The sequence below is a fragment of the Mobula birostris genome, chromosome 1, assembly GCF_030028105.1.
Source record: "Mobula birostris isolate sMobBir1 chromosome 1, sMobBir1.hap1, whole genome shotgun sequence".
Lineage (NCBI taxonomy): Eukaryota > Metazoa > Chordata > Chondrichthyes > Myliobatiformes > Myliobatidae > Mobula > Mobula birostris.
Genome location: NC_092370.1, coordinates 160,081,906 through 160,096,439, shown reverse-complemented (window position 1 = coordinate 160,096,439; position 14,534 = coordinate 160,081,906). Strand labels below are relative to the sequence as shown.

General features: G+C 43.7%; 1 protein-coding gene across 2 annotated transcripts in view; it reads right to left on the bottom strand.

The window, feature by feature from the left end:
• Positions 1 to 3,689: 3,689 nt before the first annotated feature.
• plekhh1 (pleckstrin homology domain containing, family H (with MyTH4 domain) member 1) overlaps positions 3,690 to 14,534 on the bottom strand; it is a 283,094-nt gene continuing 272,249 nt past the window's right edge. For both annotated transcript variants that reach the window (XM_072265032.1, XM_072265024.1), the window contains exons 28-29: positions 12,850 to 12,996; positions 3,690 to 9,270 (exon numbers count right to left, since the gene is read on the bottom strand). In XM_072265032.1, coding sequence (XP_072121133.1) covers positions 9,097 to 9,270; positions 12,850 to 12,996 — 321 coding nt within the window. In that variant the 3' untranslated portion in view covers positions 3,690 to 9,096. The remainder of the gene's footprint in view (positions 9,271 to 12,849; positions 12,997 to 14,534) is intronic.

The following is a 14,534-nucleotide window of genomic DNA, read 5'->3' as shown; positions in this document are numbered from 1 at the left end:
AAAAAGGCCGGGTTGCACCTAAACCCAGGGGGGACCAATATCCTTGCAGGCAGGTTTGCTAGAGCTGTTAGGGAGGGTTTAAATAATTTGGCAGGGGGAGGGGAACTAGAGTGATAGGGCTGAGGGTGGGGAAGTTGGTTTGCAGCTATATGTATTGTGTAGTGAGACTTTGAGGGACAGGCCAATGATAGGGCAAAAATACAGTCAGTGGGATGAGTTAAAGAGCAATAGGGAAAAATCAAAAAGGATGATGAATACAGGATTGGAGGTGTTACATTTGAATGCATAAATAAGGTAGGTGATCTTGTAGTGCAGTTAAAGATTGGCAGATATGATGTGGTAAAGGAACCCTTAGGAGGCAGTGATCATAATATGATCGAATTCACCTTGCAGTTTCTAAAGAGAAAGTAAAATTGGATGTATTAGTATTACAGTTAAGTAAATGGAATTCCAGAGACATGAGAGAGGAGCTGGCCAAAGTTGATTGGAAGGGGTCACTAATAGGGATCATGGCGGAACAGTGATGGCTGGAGTTTCTGGGAGCAATTCAGAAGGTACAAGATAGATACATCCCAAAGATGAAGTAGTATTCTAATAGGAGGATAAGGCAACTGTGGCTGAAAATGGAAGCCAAAGACAGCATAGAATCAAAAGAGAGGCATATAATAGAGCAAAAATTACCTGGAAGTTAGACGATTGGGAAGCCTTTCAAAGCCAAAAGGCAACTAAGAAGCCATAAAGAGGGAAAAGATGAAATATTAGGGTAAGCTAGCCAATTAGATAAAAGAAGATACAAAAAGTCTTTTCATATATCTGAAAAGAGAGATTAGAGTTGGTATTGAACTGCTGAAAAATTGTCACTGGAGAAGTATTAATGGTGGGGGGGGGGAACACAAAGAAATGATGGACAAACTTAAGTATTTTACGTCAAACAGAAGACACTAACAGAATGCCAGAAATGTAAGACTTCAGAGGGCAGAAGTGAGTGTTATTGTTATTAATAAGGAGAAGGTGCTTGGGAAGCTGAGAGGTCTGAAGCTAGATGTCACCTGGATCAGATGAACTACATCCCAGAGTTCAGAAAGAGGTAGTTGAAGAGATTATGGAGGCATTAGTAATGGTCTTTCAAGAATTATTAGATTCTGGAATGGTTCAGAGGACTGGAAAATTGGAAATGTTACTCCACTCTTTAAGAAAGGAGGGAGGCAGAAGAAAGAAAATTGTAGGACAGTTAGCCTGACTTCAGTGGTTGGAGTCTATTATTAAGGATGAGGTTTCATGGTACTTGGAGGTGCATGACATAATAGGCCAAAGTCAGCATGGTTTCCTTGGATATCTTGCTTGACAAATCTATTGGAATTCTTTGAGGGAATAAAAATAATCCCTTTTAGGGATCTGTTCTGGGACCCTTACTCTTCGTGATTTTTATAAATGACCTGGATGAGGAAGTGGAGGGATGGGTTAGTAAATTTACTGATGACACAAAGGTTGGGGGTGTTGTGGATAGTGTGGAGGGCTGTCAGAGGTTACAGCAGGACATTGATAGGATGCAAAACTGGACTGAGAAGTGGCAGATGGAGTTCAACCCAGATAGGTGTGAGGTGGTTCATTTTGGAAGGTCATATATGATGACAAGAATATAGTATTAATGGTAAGACTCTTGGCAGTGTGGAGGATCAGAGGGATCTTGGGGTCTGAGTCCATAGGACACTCAAAGCTGCTGTGCAGGTTGACTCTGTGGTTAAGAAGGCATACGGTGTATTGGCCTTCGGCAATCGTGGGATTGAGTTTAGGAGCCAAGAAGTAATGTTGCAGCTATATAGGACCCTGGTCAGACCCCACTTGGGAGTACTGTGCTCACTTCACTTCAGGAAGGATGTGAAAATCATAGAAAGGGTGCAGAGGAGATTTACAAGGATGTTGCCTGGATTTGGGAGCATGCCTTATGAGAATAGGTTGAGTGAACTCGGCCGTTTTTCCTTAGAAAACAGAGGATGAGAGGTGACCTGATAGAGGTGTATAAGATAATGAGAGGCATTGATTGTGTGGATAGTCAGAGGCTTTTCCCCAGGGCTGAAATGGCTAGCACGAGAAGGCACAGTTTTCAGGTGCTTGGAAGTACCAAGAGAAGATGTCAGTAGTAAGTTTTTTTTTTACACAGAGTGGTGAGTGCGTGGAATGGGCGCCGGCGACGGTGGTAGAGGCGGTTATGATGGGGTCTTTTAAGAGTTTCCTGACAGGTATATGGAGCTCAGAAAAATAGAGGGCTATGGGTAACCCCAGGTAATTTCTAAGATAAGGACATGTTCGGCACAGCTTTGTGGGCTGAAGAGCCTGTATTGTGCTGTAGGTTTTCTGTGTTTCGATAATGGGTAGGGTAGACAAAGGAAAGTCAGTGGATGTTGTGTATTTGGATTTTCAGAAGGCCTTTGACAAGGTACCACACATGAGGCTAAGATACTAGCATGGATGGAAAATTGGCTGTCTGGCAGGAGGCAGAGGGGGAATAAAGGGGCCCCAGAGGAGGTTCATGAGAATGATCCCAGGAATGAGGGGGAAATCTTTTTCGAATCTATTGGATATTGAAAGACCGATATAAAGTGGATGTGGAGAGGGTGTTTTCTATAATGGGAGAGTCTAGTCCAGAGGGTGGTGAATCTGTGGAATTCATTGCCAATGATAGCTGTGCAGGCCATGTGATTGTGTATATTTAAGGTGGGGGTTGATAGGTGCCTGATTAATCAGGGTGTCAAAGGTTATGGGGAGAAGGCAGAAGAATGGGGTTGAGAGGGATAATATATCAGCCTTGATGGAATGGCCTAATTTTGCTTGTATGTCTTATGGTCTCACCACAGTAAGGATGTAGAAGCTTTAGAAAGGGTGCAGATGATATGAGAATGTGCCTTATGAGGAAAGATTGAGCGAGCTAGTGCTTTTATCTTCAGAGTGACAGAGGATGAGAAGTATCTTGATAGAGGTCTATAAGATGACGAGAGGCATTGACAGAGTGGAACACCATGCCTTTTCTCTGGGATGGCAATAGCCAGTACCAGCAGACATTTGTTTAAGGAGAGTGGGGAGACAGCAGAGGTTTTTTTTCTACACAGAGTCGTAGATGCCTGGAATACACTGGCAGGGGTGTTAGTAGAAAAAAGTACAAGGAAACAGTTGGATTTATGGTGGAGTATGTTTTGAAAGGTCAGTGCACCATGGTGGGCTGATTAGTTCCATGTTCTATTAAGATTCTTCAGTCAATTACCACCTGCATATTATGGCATCTTTTAAGAGGATCTCCAGTTTCCTTGGGGAAACCTCTAAGGGCATACTTGCAGTCAAAACTAGCTGCATGCAGCTCATGCCTGAGATACCATCTGCTCCTTGACAATCACTTGGCTTTTAAGCACAGGATAAGTACACCCTCTGCATTCTCCCTGCAGAGAATGGCGGGATATGGCCTGCGGCCTGGCAGAAGGGATTAGATATCATTAATTTAATTATTTCAGCACAACATAGTGGGCCAAAGGGCCTGTTCTTGTGTTATATAGTTCTAAGTTCTTTTGAACAGTCAGATCTACAGCAACGTTAACTGGCTCAGAAAATGTAAAGTACTGCTTGGTAACTGCAGAGCACATGAACTTTGAAGCAAGCATTCACTGCAGATGCTAATAATACTGAAGAATGCTTTTGGCATTACTTTATTTTGTCTACCAGTCATGGAGGGAAAGGAGTATGAGAATATTCCAGTACAATCCTCTTTCACATTGTGAATGTCAAACTATAGACAACTCAAGTTAAAGTGAAAAAAACCTTCACTGTTCACTTCAACAGCTGGAATAAATAAAAGCTACAGTACATCAGGTATAACCATTCAGAGATGGGTCTTGCCCCATTAGGATCAAGTATTCAATTTATAGCACAAAGTGTGTAGTGTTTATAACCAGGGCGAAGGGACACACTGTGTGTTATGAGAATTCTGTTCAATCACCAGATCCCATTATCAGCCTTCTCTGCTGAATAGTCAGACTTGACTGTGTGTGCAAGTTTGAAGTGGTTGAGGAGTGACGCAAATTGACTATGGCTGCAGTGCAGGATTTTACTTGTCAGATCCAACACTAGACAGGGGAACAGCGGGAAAAAAAAAGGTTATTGGAACAGCTAGTGGCTACTCAAATGGCTAGCAGTGGTCCAGTACAAGGTACTGACAACTCAACCACATGCATTTGTGGACAGGTGTATTTAAAGCAGAGGTTGATAGGTTCTTGATTAGTAAGGGTATCAAAGGTTACAGGGAGAAGGCAGGAGAAAGGGGTAATAAATCAGCTACGATGGGAGGGCAGAGCAGACTCTATGGGCCCAATGGCTTAATTCTGCTCCTATGTCTTATGCTGAACAGCAGGAGACAACTTGGTAAGATCGGCTACAGTACACAAAGTGAGCCAAAACCATCAATTGCAACATACACCAGGTGGACTTTCACCTGTTGTAGTGTAGCAAATGGTTGCTGATTTCATCCATGTTAATAGTAATTTCCAAATCATCTGAATTTCTTCTGATTTTCTTTATATTTTAACAGCAAGTCCTCCTAAACCCAATTCATCCCCAAAGATCAAGAGCTTTGGGTTGGAACATCATTGACGATCTTTGGGAAATGGGAGAGGGTTTGGGTGATTATCCTGGCATCTTTTATATCATACTCACATAAATGTAGTTGTAATTGGCTCCCAACAGATAAACACACATTTAGGAGAGTCTAATTGACCAGTAAATTGCCAAATTCTTTCAGCAGTTTGTGTTTTTAATCCAGATCTCAGCACTTATAGTCCCTAGTCTCTCCAGGTAAAGTTATTAATGTCCCTATTTGGCATTACATGTGTTGGCAGCTCTGTATTCAGGCTTTGAAGAGGGCAGAAAAGCAATGCCCAAATTTAAACCTATTGCTTTGAAATTGCTCATCTCCCTATTCACACAAGGATATTACTCATTCTGTTCAGAACAAACTAAAAATATTACTGATGCTAGTTTTAAACCTGCTCCACAATGAGGCAGGTCAGGTCAGAATGGTGAATTCTTTACAGAGTGGGGCAGGGCTGCTGGGACATTCCAACTCAACGAGATCATAAAGACCAAATGTCCCTTTACCAGACAGCAGCTTTACTGGTCTTGCTGTGACATTTGCACCACCTGTCCACCCTTTGCCCTGACCCCCTCCTCCACAATTCCCTCCTGCCTTCCATCACAGACCATCCCCAAGGTCTTGTACAAGACCACAAGCACCTCCCAGCTATCAGCAACCCCCACAGCACTTTCACCTGGCTTGGTAATATTCAAAATATGGGGCATTTCTCAGTTCAGATTACAGATCATTGGTCTGAAATGTTAACTGCCCTCTCAATGTGTACTGCCTTATTTGCTGAGGATTTTCACTAACACACCCAACTTTAGTCTCAATTGGAGTATAGGAAAGTAATCTGAAATGTCTCAGTACAGCCACTTCTGGAGTACTGCATACAGTTCTGGTCGCCCCTCTAGCGGAAGGATGTTGAGGCTTTGGAGAGGGTGCAGAAGAGTTTTACCAAGATACTGTCTGGTTTAGAGGGCATGTGTTATCACTGGAGGCTGGATAAACTTAGGCTGTTTTCTCTGGAGCACTGGAGGCTGAGGGGAGATCTGATAGAGGTTTGTAAAATTATGAGAGACATAAATAGAGTGGACAGGGAATATCCGTTTCCCAGGATTGAAGTGTCTAATACCAGAGGGCATGCATTGAAGGTGAGAGGGGGTGGGTTTAAGACAGATATGAGGGCTAAGTTTTATACTCAGAGTGGTAGATGCCAGGATGGCAGTAGAGGCAAATACATCAGAGGCTTTTAAGAAATGCTTGGATAGGCACATGGATGTGGGGAAGATGGAGGGGTATGGACATGGGGTAGGTAGGAGGGATTAGTATTTGTGTATTTTTGATTTGCTTTTTACCTGATTCAGCACAACATTGTGGGTTGATTGGCCTGTTCCTATGCAGTACCCTTCTATGTTCTGAATTATTACAATGCTGGCCAAATTGTTACTTCAGCGGCAAGGACTTGACTCAGATACAGAGGGAAGTTATGGGAAGCAAGAAGATACATTGGTGTATTGGCGAATGCTGATGGTAGAAAGAGTATCGTGTCCTGAGAATGGACCCAAGGTGACTGTAAAGGCTGATTTATACTTGTGTGTCAAAGGTACACCGTAAGTATGGCGTAGCACTGTACCCTACACTGTACTCTACACCAACCCTACACTGTAGCCTGACGCGCACCTCTCCCAAAATGTAACTACGCGTTGCGGCGACGCAGACCGCAACAACTGCGATTGGTCCGCTTGGTAGCATCGCATTTCTCCTACGCTGCAATAGCTTCCCATTGGGCGACTGAAGGGCAGGGAAGGAACTCTGGCTGCAATGCTTTCCATAAAGCCTCACAGACCTCTGAAATTATGGAGGACCCTGTGCTTGACGCCAGTTTGTAGCTAGCAGCTACAGCCTGTTGACTTCCACCTGAAGCTAAAACTCGAATGGTGGTTGCCAGTCTCTGAGTATACTCTGCGTACACTGATGCGAAATAAATGGTTGGAGACGATGAACCAAATCATCAAATCTACCTGCCGACATCTGAAAATATTTGAAATGCATTTCCTCGTCCATGTCTCTCAGTGGCCAGACTAGCACAGAAAATTCACCCTCCCTCAGTTTCAGTCGCCATTATTTGAAGTTTGAGTTTCTTCGTGTAGCCCACTTGTGTAGGCGATGGCGCAAGCTGGTACGCACAAGTATAAATCAGCCTTTAGGCTGGCTGGAGGGGGTGGGTGTAAGACGATTTTCTAAGGTGCCCGTCTTTACTGGTTGTTGGAAGCATCTGGCTGACTGCATGGACCCATGTTCTTTACTGGGAGTCAATGACAGGTTAGTATTTTTCCCTACTTTACAAAGGCCTTGTTTTGGGACTGCCTGATGGTGTGAAAGGCAGTGAACTTGGAAAATTTTCTTTCTTGGCATTTTACACAGCCCTCAGACCACTATTTTCTAATGATATGCAACTCTGTAGCGTCAATGCAGAAATACAACTAAATCACTGATGAAACTTAAGAATATTCGTCCAAACAGGACTTTTGACATCAGGATGCCTCAGCGCACTTTACAGCCAAAACACTTTTGAAGTGAGAAGTGCAGTGACTAGGTTTAAGAAGAAACTCAGCAGTCAACTTGTGTACAATGAAATCGCACAAACGACACTGTGATAAATGTCACTTAGAGATGCTGGGTCAGGATATTGACTAGTTCCACATTCATCTAAGAGTGAAGATTAACTTCTCACCTCTGAGAATGCAGCACTGCTTTTGTACTACACAGGAGAGTGACTCAAAATGCAAGATGTTAACAGTGTTAAAGAATGAGTCATGGTTACTAAGATAGCAACTCAGAAGTCAGAATTTAAAACTGCATCAGAGTAGTAAGATGTGAGAGCTGGGTCTGGTAATGAACGCTGTCCACGTACAGAGAAGAAATGGTTCAGTAATGGTGTTTTATTAAGGACACTTGGCTCTCACTGTCCTTGAGGTAGTCACTCATATTATAAACAAACATCCTCCACAAGGGGGCACACCTCACTCCCACTTTCTGAAGGCAAGGGTTAGGTGTGTGGTGCAGCTGTGCAAATGTGAAGAACCAGAATGTCTCTATAAACATCTCCCTTGCACATGCATCAAGGGACAATGACTGTCTGTGAACCAGTGGGTGCTTTGGGTGGGCAGGAAGAATGAACACTTGGCAGAAACAAAAGATCAGTCCAGTACCAGCCTCTTCCAGTTGGCAGTTGAATCAAGTGCACTGGAAAGGTGAAGCTTCAACTATAGTCATGATTTGTTTTGATAAACAATCCCTCCACAGTAATCTCACACAACTTCACTCAGCCACAAACATATCCACCTGCTTTACACTGTGTTCAGATAACTCACTGCTGGGCACTAGCAGCTGCTGTGTTCAGTGGTGACTTTGGCCCCCGACCCCCCCACTGACAACGAGGACAAAATTGGGTCACTTAAGCATTTCACAGTCCCTCCCAGAAACCCCTTCCAGTTATTAAATCGAATGGAGACATTGACTGAAGGACTGGGTTGTTGATTACCCGCGGCCGGGCTGTGCAATGATGCTCGTGCTGTGCTGTTGGCACCCTCCTCACTTAGAGGGTCACTCCAGTGTCCTTTGTACCTCAGTGGCACGCGTTCAAGAGGTATGTGCTCGTTGTATCAGGCACTGCAGTGGGGGCGAGGGGCTTTGATGAGGGATCTGTTGGTTATTCCAGAGACCTTACAAGGCAGCCTCTTCAGCAACGGCCTGAAATACCATGAGCTGCTGAACAGTTCACTCTCTCCATCATTAGGAAGCAACCTATGGCATTGCCATCAATCCCAATAGAAAAGGCTGAAGGGGAGGGGACGCTGAGCAGCTTCGCAGGTCTTGGGACCACTTTCAAGGACCATGCTGGTGCTCTGTTCATGCTACTGGGTTTCCTGGCGCAGCAGGGCTTTTTATCATCCACAGGTATCCAGTTCCCGCTGGAACTTTCATAGTCTCTGACTCAGAAATAACTTAGCAGCAACATAATGTGCATTGTACCCTTGCCCTTGGCATTCCAACCCATCTTAATTGGGGGATCTTTGGATGGGGTTTGGAATAAATGTAAGGGGTCAGAATGAGCCCTTGAGAAAGGTTCTTCCTGATAGAAAGCACTCTTCCCAAAAGGAGGGCACCTCCCCCAATGGACAGTCTCCATCTAAACAGCCACAAACATTCCAGTTTGTTGCATGTGGACCAGCCTCAGCATTAATGTCCCCAAGGAGCCCAAAACTTGACACCAGTATGAACCCAACCGCTAACAATGGGCCATGAGGTGGTATGTGAATCGTCAGTAGATAAACAAAGTCTAAGCACTAATCGAGCACATAAATACACACAACTGCAATAAAGTTCAGACACAAGTGTCAACTGTGCACCATTTGAATTGTCCAACTGGTTTGTCCCCTGACAGCTCCACGCCATTCAGCACCGGCAAAAGGGTCTCAGAGCAGGGTGGGACCTTGCGTAGTCCGCGTCATGCTCGGGAAGTGTTTGCTGTCTATCTCCCACAGTTTCTTGCTGGAGAGGGTTGTGGGCGGCGAGCTGGACGAGATGGCCAGCGGATGACAGCTGCTGTGGTTGATGTAGCTGGCCAGGATCAGCGTCAACTCCAGGATCTGCAAACATATTCAGAAGGTGAAAGTTAATAAAGAGCTTCTTGTGAAATGAGACTTTAATTTCCTAGCTGTCATGTTGGTGTCTCTTGAGTGATTGCCAACGTATGATGGCAATGCCATATTAATTTAATCCGGGTAACTACCAGGCCAATTCCACATCCCCATCTTTGCTCCTCGCCCCTTGACAGACATCACACAAAACTATTACATTTCAATCATTCTAGTAATTATAATTTGCACCCTGTGTGAGCATAAAATGTTTTTTTTCAGCTTTTGTGCAGTACAGCCCACTTCTAATTTTGACATTCAGCCCCTTTTTAAGCAATTTCCCCGTACAAGATAATTCCTTTACATGGTCCTCTGGTAGATCAGGATGGTAATCTATACATAGAGACAAAAAAGATGGGGGAGATCTTAAATGCATTTTTTGTATCTGTATTTACTCAGGAGACAGGGTCTGTAGAAGTGAAGTAAAACAGCAGTGAGGTCATGGACCCTATACAGACTTCAGAGGAGGAGGTGTTTGCTGTCTTGAGGCAAATTAGGGTGGTTAAATCCCCAGGACCAGACGAGGTATTCCTTTGGACCCTGTGGGAGGCAAGTGCAGAAATTGCAGGGGCCCTAGCAGAAAAATTTAAATTATTGTTAGTGAGAGGTGAGGTACTGGAGGATTGGAGGATAGCTAATGTTGTTCCACTGTTTAATAAAGGCTCTAAAAATAAACCAGGAAATTATAGGCTGGTAAGCTTGACATCAGGAGTGGTAAAATTACTGGAAGGTACTCTAAGGGATCGGATATATGAGTATTTGGATAGACATGGACTGTTTAAGAATAGTCAGCATAGCTTCGTGTGTGGTAGGTTGCATTGAGTCTTTTTGAGGAAGTTACCAGGAAAGTTGATGAAGGCAAGGCAGTGATGTTGTCTCTATGGACTTTAGCAAGGCATCTGACAAGGTTCGCATAGGAAGCTGGTCAAGGAGGTTCAGTCTCTCGGCATTGAGAATGAGGTAGTGAATTGGAATAGACAGTGGCTTCGTGGGAGAAACCAGAGAGTGGTAGTAGAGGGTTGTCTCTCTGACTAGGCCTGTGACTACTGGAGTGCAGGTTCCATTACTGTTTTTCATCAGTATCAATGATCTGGATGATAATGTGGTAAACTGGATCAGCAAATTTGTGAATGACACCAAGACTGGGGGTGTAGCAGACAGTGAGCTAGACTATCAGAGCTTGCAGCGGAATCTGGATTAGGAAAATGGGCTGAAAAGTGGCAGATGGAATTTAATACAGACAGGTGCGAAGTGTTGCACTTTGGTAGGACCAACCAGAGTAGATCTTACACAGTGAATGGTAAGGTACTGAGAGTGTGGTAGAACAAAGGGATCTGGGAATAGAGGTACATAATTCATTGAAACTAGCATGACAAGTGGATAGGGTCATAAAGAAAGCTTATGGCACTTTGGCCTTCATAAAACAAATTACTGAGCGCAGGAGATGGGATGTTATGTTGAAGTTGTATAAGATGTAGGTGAGTCCTAATTTGGAGTATTGTGTGCAGTTTTGGTCACCTACCTACAGGAAAGATGTAAATAAAATTGAAAGAGTACAGAGAAAATTTACAAGGATGTTGCTGGGACTGGAGGATCTCAGTTATAAGAAAAGATTGAAGAGGTTAGGACTTTATTCCTTGAAATGTAGAAGACTGAGGGAGAGTTGATAGAGGTATACAAAATTATGAGGGTATAGACAGGGTAAATGCAAGCAGGCTTTTTCCGCTGAGGTTGGGTGGGACTACAAGAGGTCATGAGTTAAGGGTGAAAGGTGAAACATTTAAGGGAAACATGCTGCCAGCACAAGTGGTGCATGCGAGCTCGATTTCAACGTTTAAGAGAAGTTTGGATTGGTACATGGATGGTAGGGGTATGGAGGGCTATGGTCTGGGTGCAGATCTTTGGGACTAGGCTGTTTAAATGGTTCAGCACAGACTAGATGGGCCAAAGGGCCTGTTTCTGTGGTACTTTTTCTATGATTATGAAATTCTTCAGACATTGTTCATGCTAACGAATAAAACTCAAAGTTATCAGATTAAAAGTGGTATCTTTTTCCCATGGTCAAAATGCCTTATTCTAGAGGTGAGAAGGGTCAAGTGCAAAGGAGATGTGTGAGCATGGTTTTATTTTAATCACACAGAGTGGTGGGTAATGGATTTACGGAACATGGAACGTAAAACAGTATAGTGCAGGAACAGGCCATTAGATCTTGCTGCACAATTGACCACTGTTAACCTGTGCCATCTCTAACCCATTTGCTGATGTGGAGTTGAGAAGAAAATATCTCATTAAACAACATTGGCCAGGTTTATGTCTGAGTAAATTAGGCACAGGAAGTAGTCAGTAACTAAAACATACTTGGGCTGTATTCTCCCACTCTGTCCTCTCCATCAGTTTGGAAACAGGAATAGTAACTTCACAGCACTTGTTCCCCACCCTCTGGAGCTTGGGATCCCCGGCCTTACTCTGCAAGGACAACAATTGAGGAAAGGGAAGGAGTGGCCTAGGGTTGCCAAGATACTTGCAGACAATCATGCTCAAAAATACTAGCCTAGATCTCCCCACTTATCACAATGACAGAGACGCAGTTTACTGAAATGCTTTCAGCATTGCAATTGGGAAACTCTAACCATTATGCTTAACTGACTGACAACAGTAGAGTTTACTTGGCCAAACTAAAACTAGGATTAATTCCAAACAGGTCGAAAGGCTGCATGAATTCCAGTTCTGAGGCTGTCTGGTCTAACGGGGGCCCAGGGGCTGTCCAGCCTAAGGGGTGACTCACATGCTGGGTTGTTAAGATGCCCACCATTAGGGAGGTAAAGGGAACCTATAACAGTGTTTGTAATTAGTGATCAATACCTTTCTGAAAATTGTAATGTAACAGGTTTCAGATAGAATCAGAATTAGAATATTATTACTGTCTTATACGATGTGAACTTTGTTGTCTTCTGGCAGCAATAGATTTGCAAATTGACAAAATGACGATAAATTACAAAAAGCACTGAAAAAAAGAATAATGAAGAAGTATTCATGGACCATTCAGAAATTTGATGGCAGAGGGGAAGAAGTTGTTTCTGAATCACTGAGTGTAGGTTTCAGGCTCCTGTACCTCCTCCATCTCCCCCTTCATAGTAGTGGTGAAAAGAGGGCACCTCCTGGATGGTGAGGGTCCTTAATGATGGACACTGCCTTTTTGAGGCACCGTCGCTGGTGCCCACTGATGGTGCCCATCGCTGGGGAGGGTTATGCCCATGATGGAGCTGGCTGAGTCTACAATCTCTGGAGCTAGCCAATGGTGTGATTAGTTTGGATTGGGATCTTGGTCGGCTGTTCCTAAGTGCCTTTGGGAAGGTGGTGGAGAACTGGGTTCTTGAACTGCTGCTCTGGTGGGGGAGTACCAGCACAAAGTATTGCAAAGCTGTGCAAAAAGCCAGCACAGGGCACAATGGGCTGAATATCTCCTGTGCCAATCTACCCTGGAGAGTTGCTGCGATTCAATAGCAGATGGAACAATCCAAAATTGCTTACCTTCGACTTTGCCATGGCAAACACTAGCTTTTCTACAGTGGTCTTTGCTGTGCTCTCATCCTTGGGTTTGCTGAGTACAATCATAAAGTCATCGCGATATCCTCCAAAAGTCATGATGGACAGGTAGGGGTAACTGAACACCAGATGCTGAAAGCAATAAACTTTCTGTCAGAAATGACAAAACTCCTGCATACCAGATATTCCTTGGCAATAAGTATTTAAAGTCACCCTCTTAACAATACATAGCCTCCCAATTCATTAGACCATAAGACATTGGAGCAGAATTAGGCCGCTAGGTCCTGTAACCTTTGACATCCTGAATAAACAAGACACTATCAACCACCACTTTAAATATATTTAGTGACTTGACCCCCACAGCCACCTGTGACAATGAATTCCATCAATTTCTGACTAAAGAAATTCCTTCTCATCTATGTTCTAAATGGGCGTCCCTTTATTCTGAGGCTGTGGTGGTCTGAGACTCCCCCGCTATAGGAAACATTCACTCTATCAAGGCATTTCAACATCTGATAAGAGTTCAATGAGATCCCTGCAACATCATTTCTGACAGGCAGGATAGACAAAGGAGAGTAAGCAACATCCACTGATTCTCCTTTGTCTATCCTGCCTGTTATTTCCTCAAAGAATTCCAACAGATTTGTCAGGCAAGATTTCCTGTCAAGGAAACCGTGCTGACTTTGGCCTACTTTATCATGTGCCTCTAACTACCCCAAAACCTCATCCTTACTAATGGACTCTAACACTTTCTCTCCCTTCTTAAAGAATGGAGTGATATCTTCAGCCACCTCTTTCATAACCCTGGGGTGCAAGTCCATCTGGTCCGGTGACCTTTCAGCTTCCCAAGCACCCTCTCCTTAGTAATAGCAACTACACTCGCTTCTGCTCTCTGACACTCTCGAATTTCTGGCATACTGCTAGTGTCTTCCACAGTGAAAACTGACACAAAATATTTATTAGGTTTGTCTGCCATTTCTTTGTCCCCCATTACTACCTCTCCAGTGTCATTTTGCAGCAATCTGATATCCATTCTTGCCTCTCTTTTACTCTTTATATATCTGAAAAAACCTTTTGTATCCTCTGATATCATTGGCTAGCTTACCTTAATATTTCAGTTTTCTTCTTATAGTTTTTTTTAGTTGCCTTCTGTTGGTTTTTAAAAGCTTCCCAATCCTCAAACTTCGTACTAATATTTTTGCTATAGTATATGTTCTCTATTTTGCTTCTATGCTGTCTTTGACTTCCCTTGTCAGCAATGGTTGCCTCATCCTCCCTTTAGAATACTTCTTCATCTCTGGGATGTATCTAATCCGCGCCTTCAAAATTGCCCCCAGAAACTTCAGCCATTGCTGTTCTGCCATCATCCCTGCCAGTGTCCCCTTCCAATCAACTTCGGCTAGCTCCTCTCTCATCCTTCTGTAATTCCCTTTACTCCACTGGAATACTGATATATCTGACTTTAGTTGCTCCCTCTCAAACAGCAGGGTGATTTTGATCATATTATGATAACTGCTTCCCAAGGATTCCTTTACCTTGAGCTCCCTAATCAAATCTTGTGCATTACACAACACCCAATCCAGAATTGCCTTTTCCCCTAGTGGGCTCCACCACAAACTGCTCAAAAAAGCCTTCTTGTAGGCATTCTACGAATTCACTCTCTTGGGATC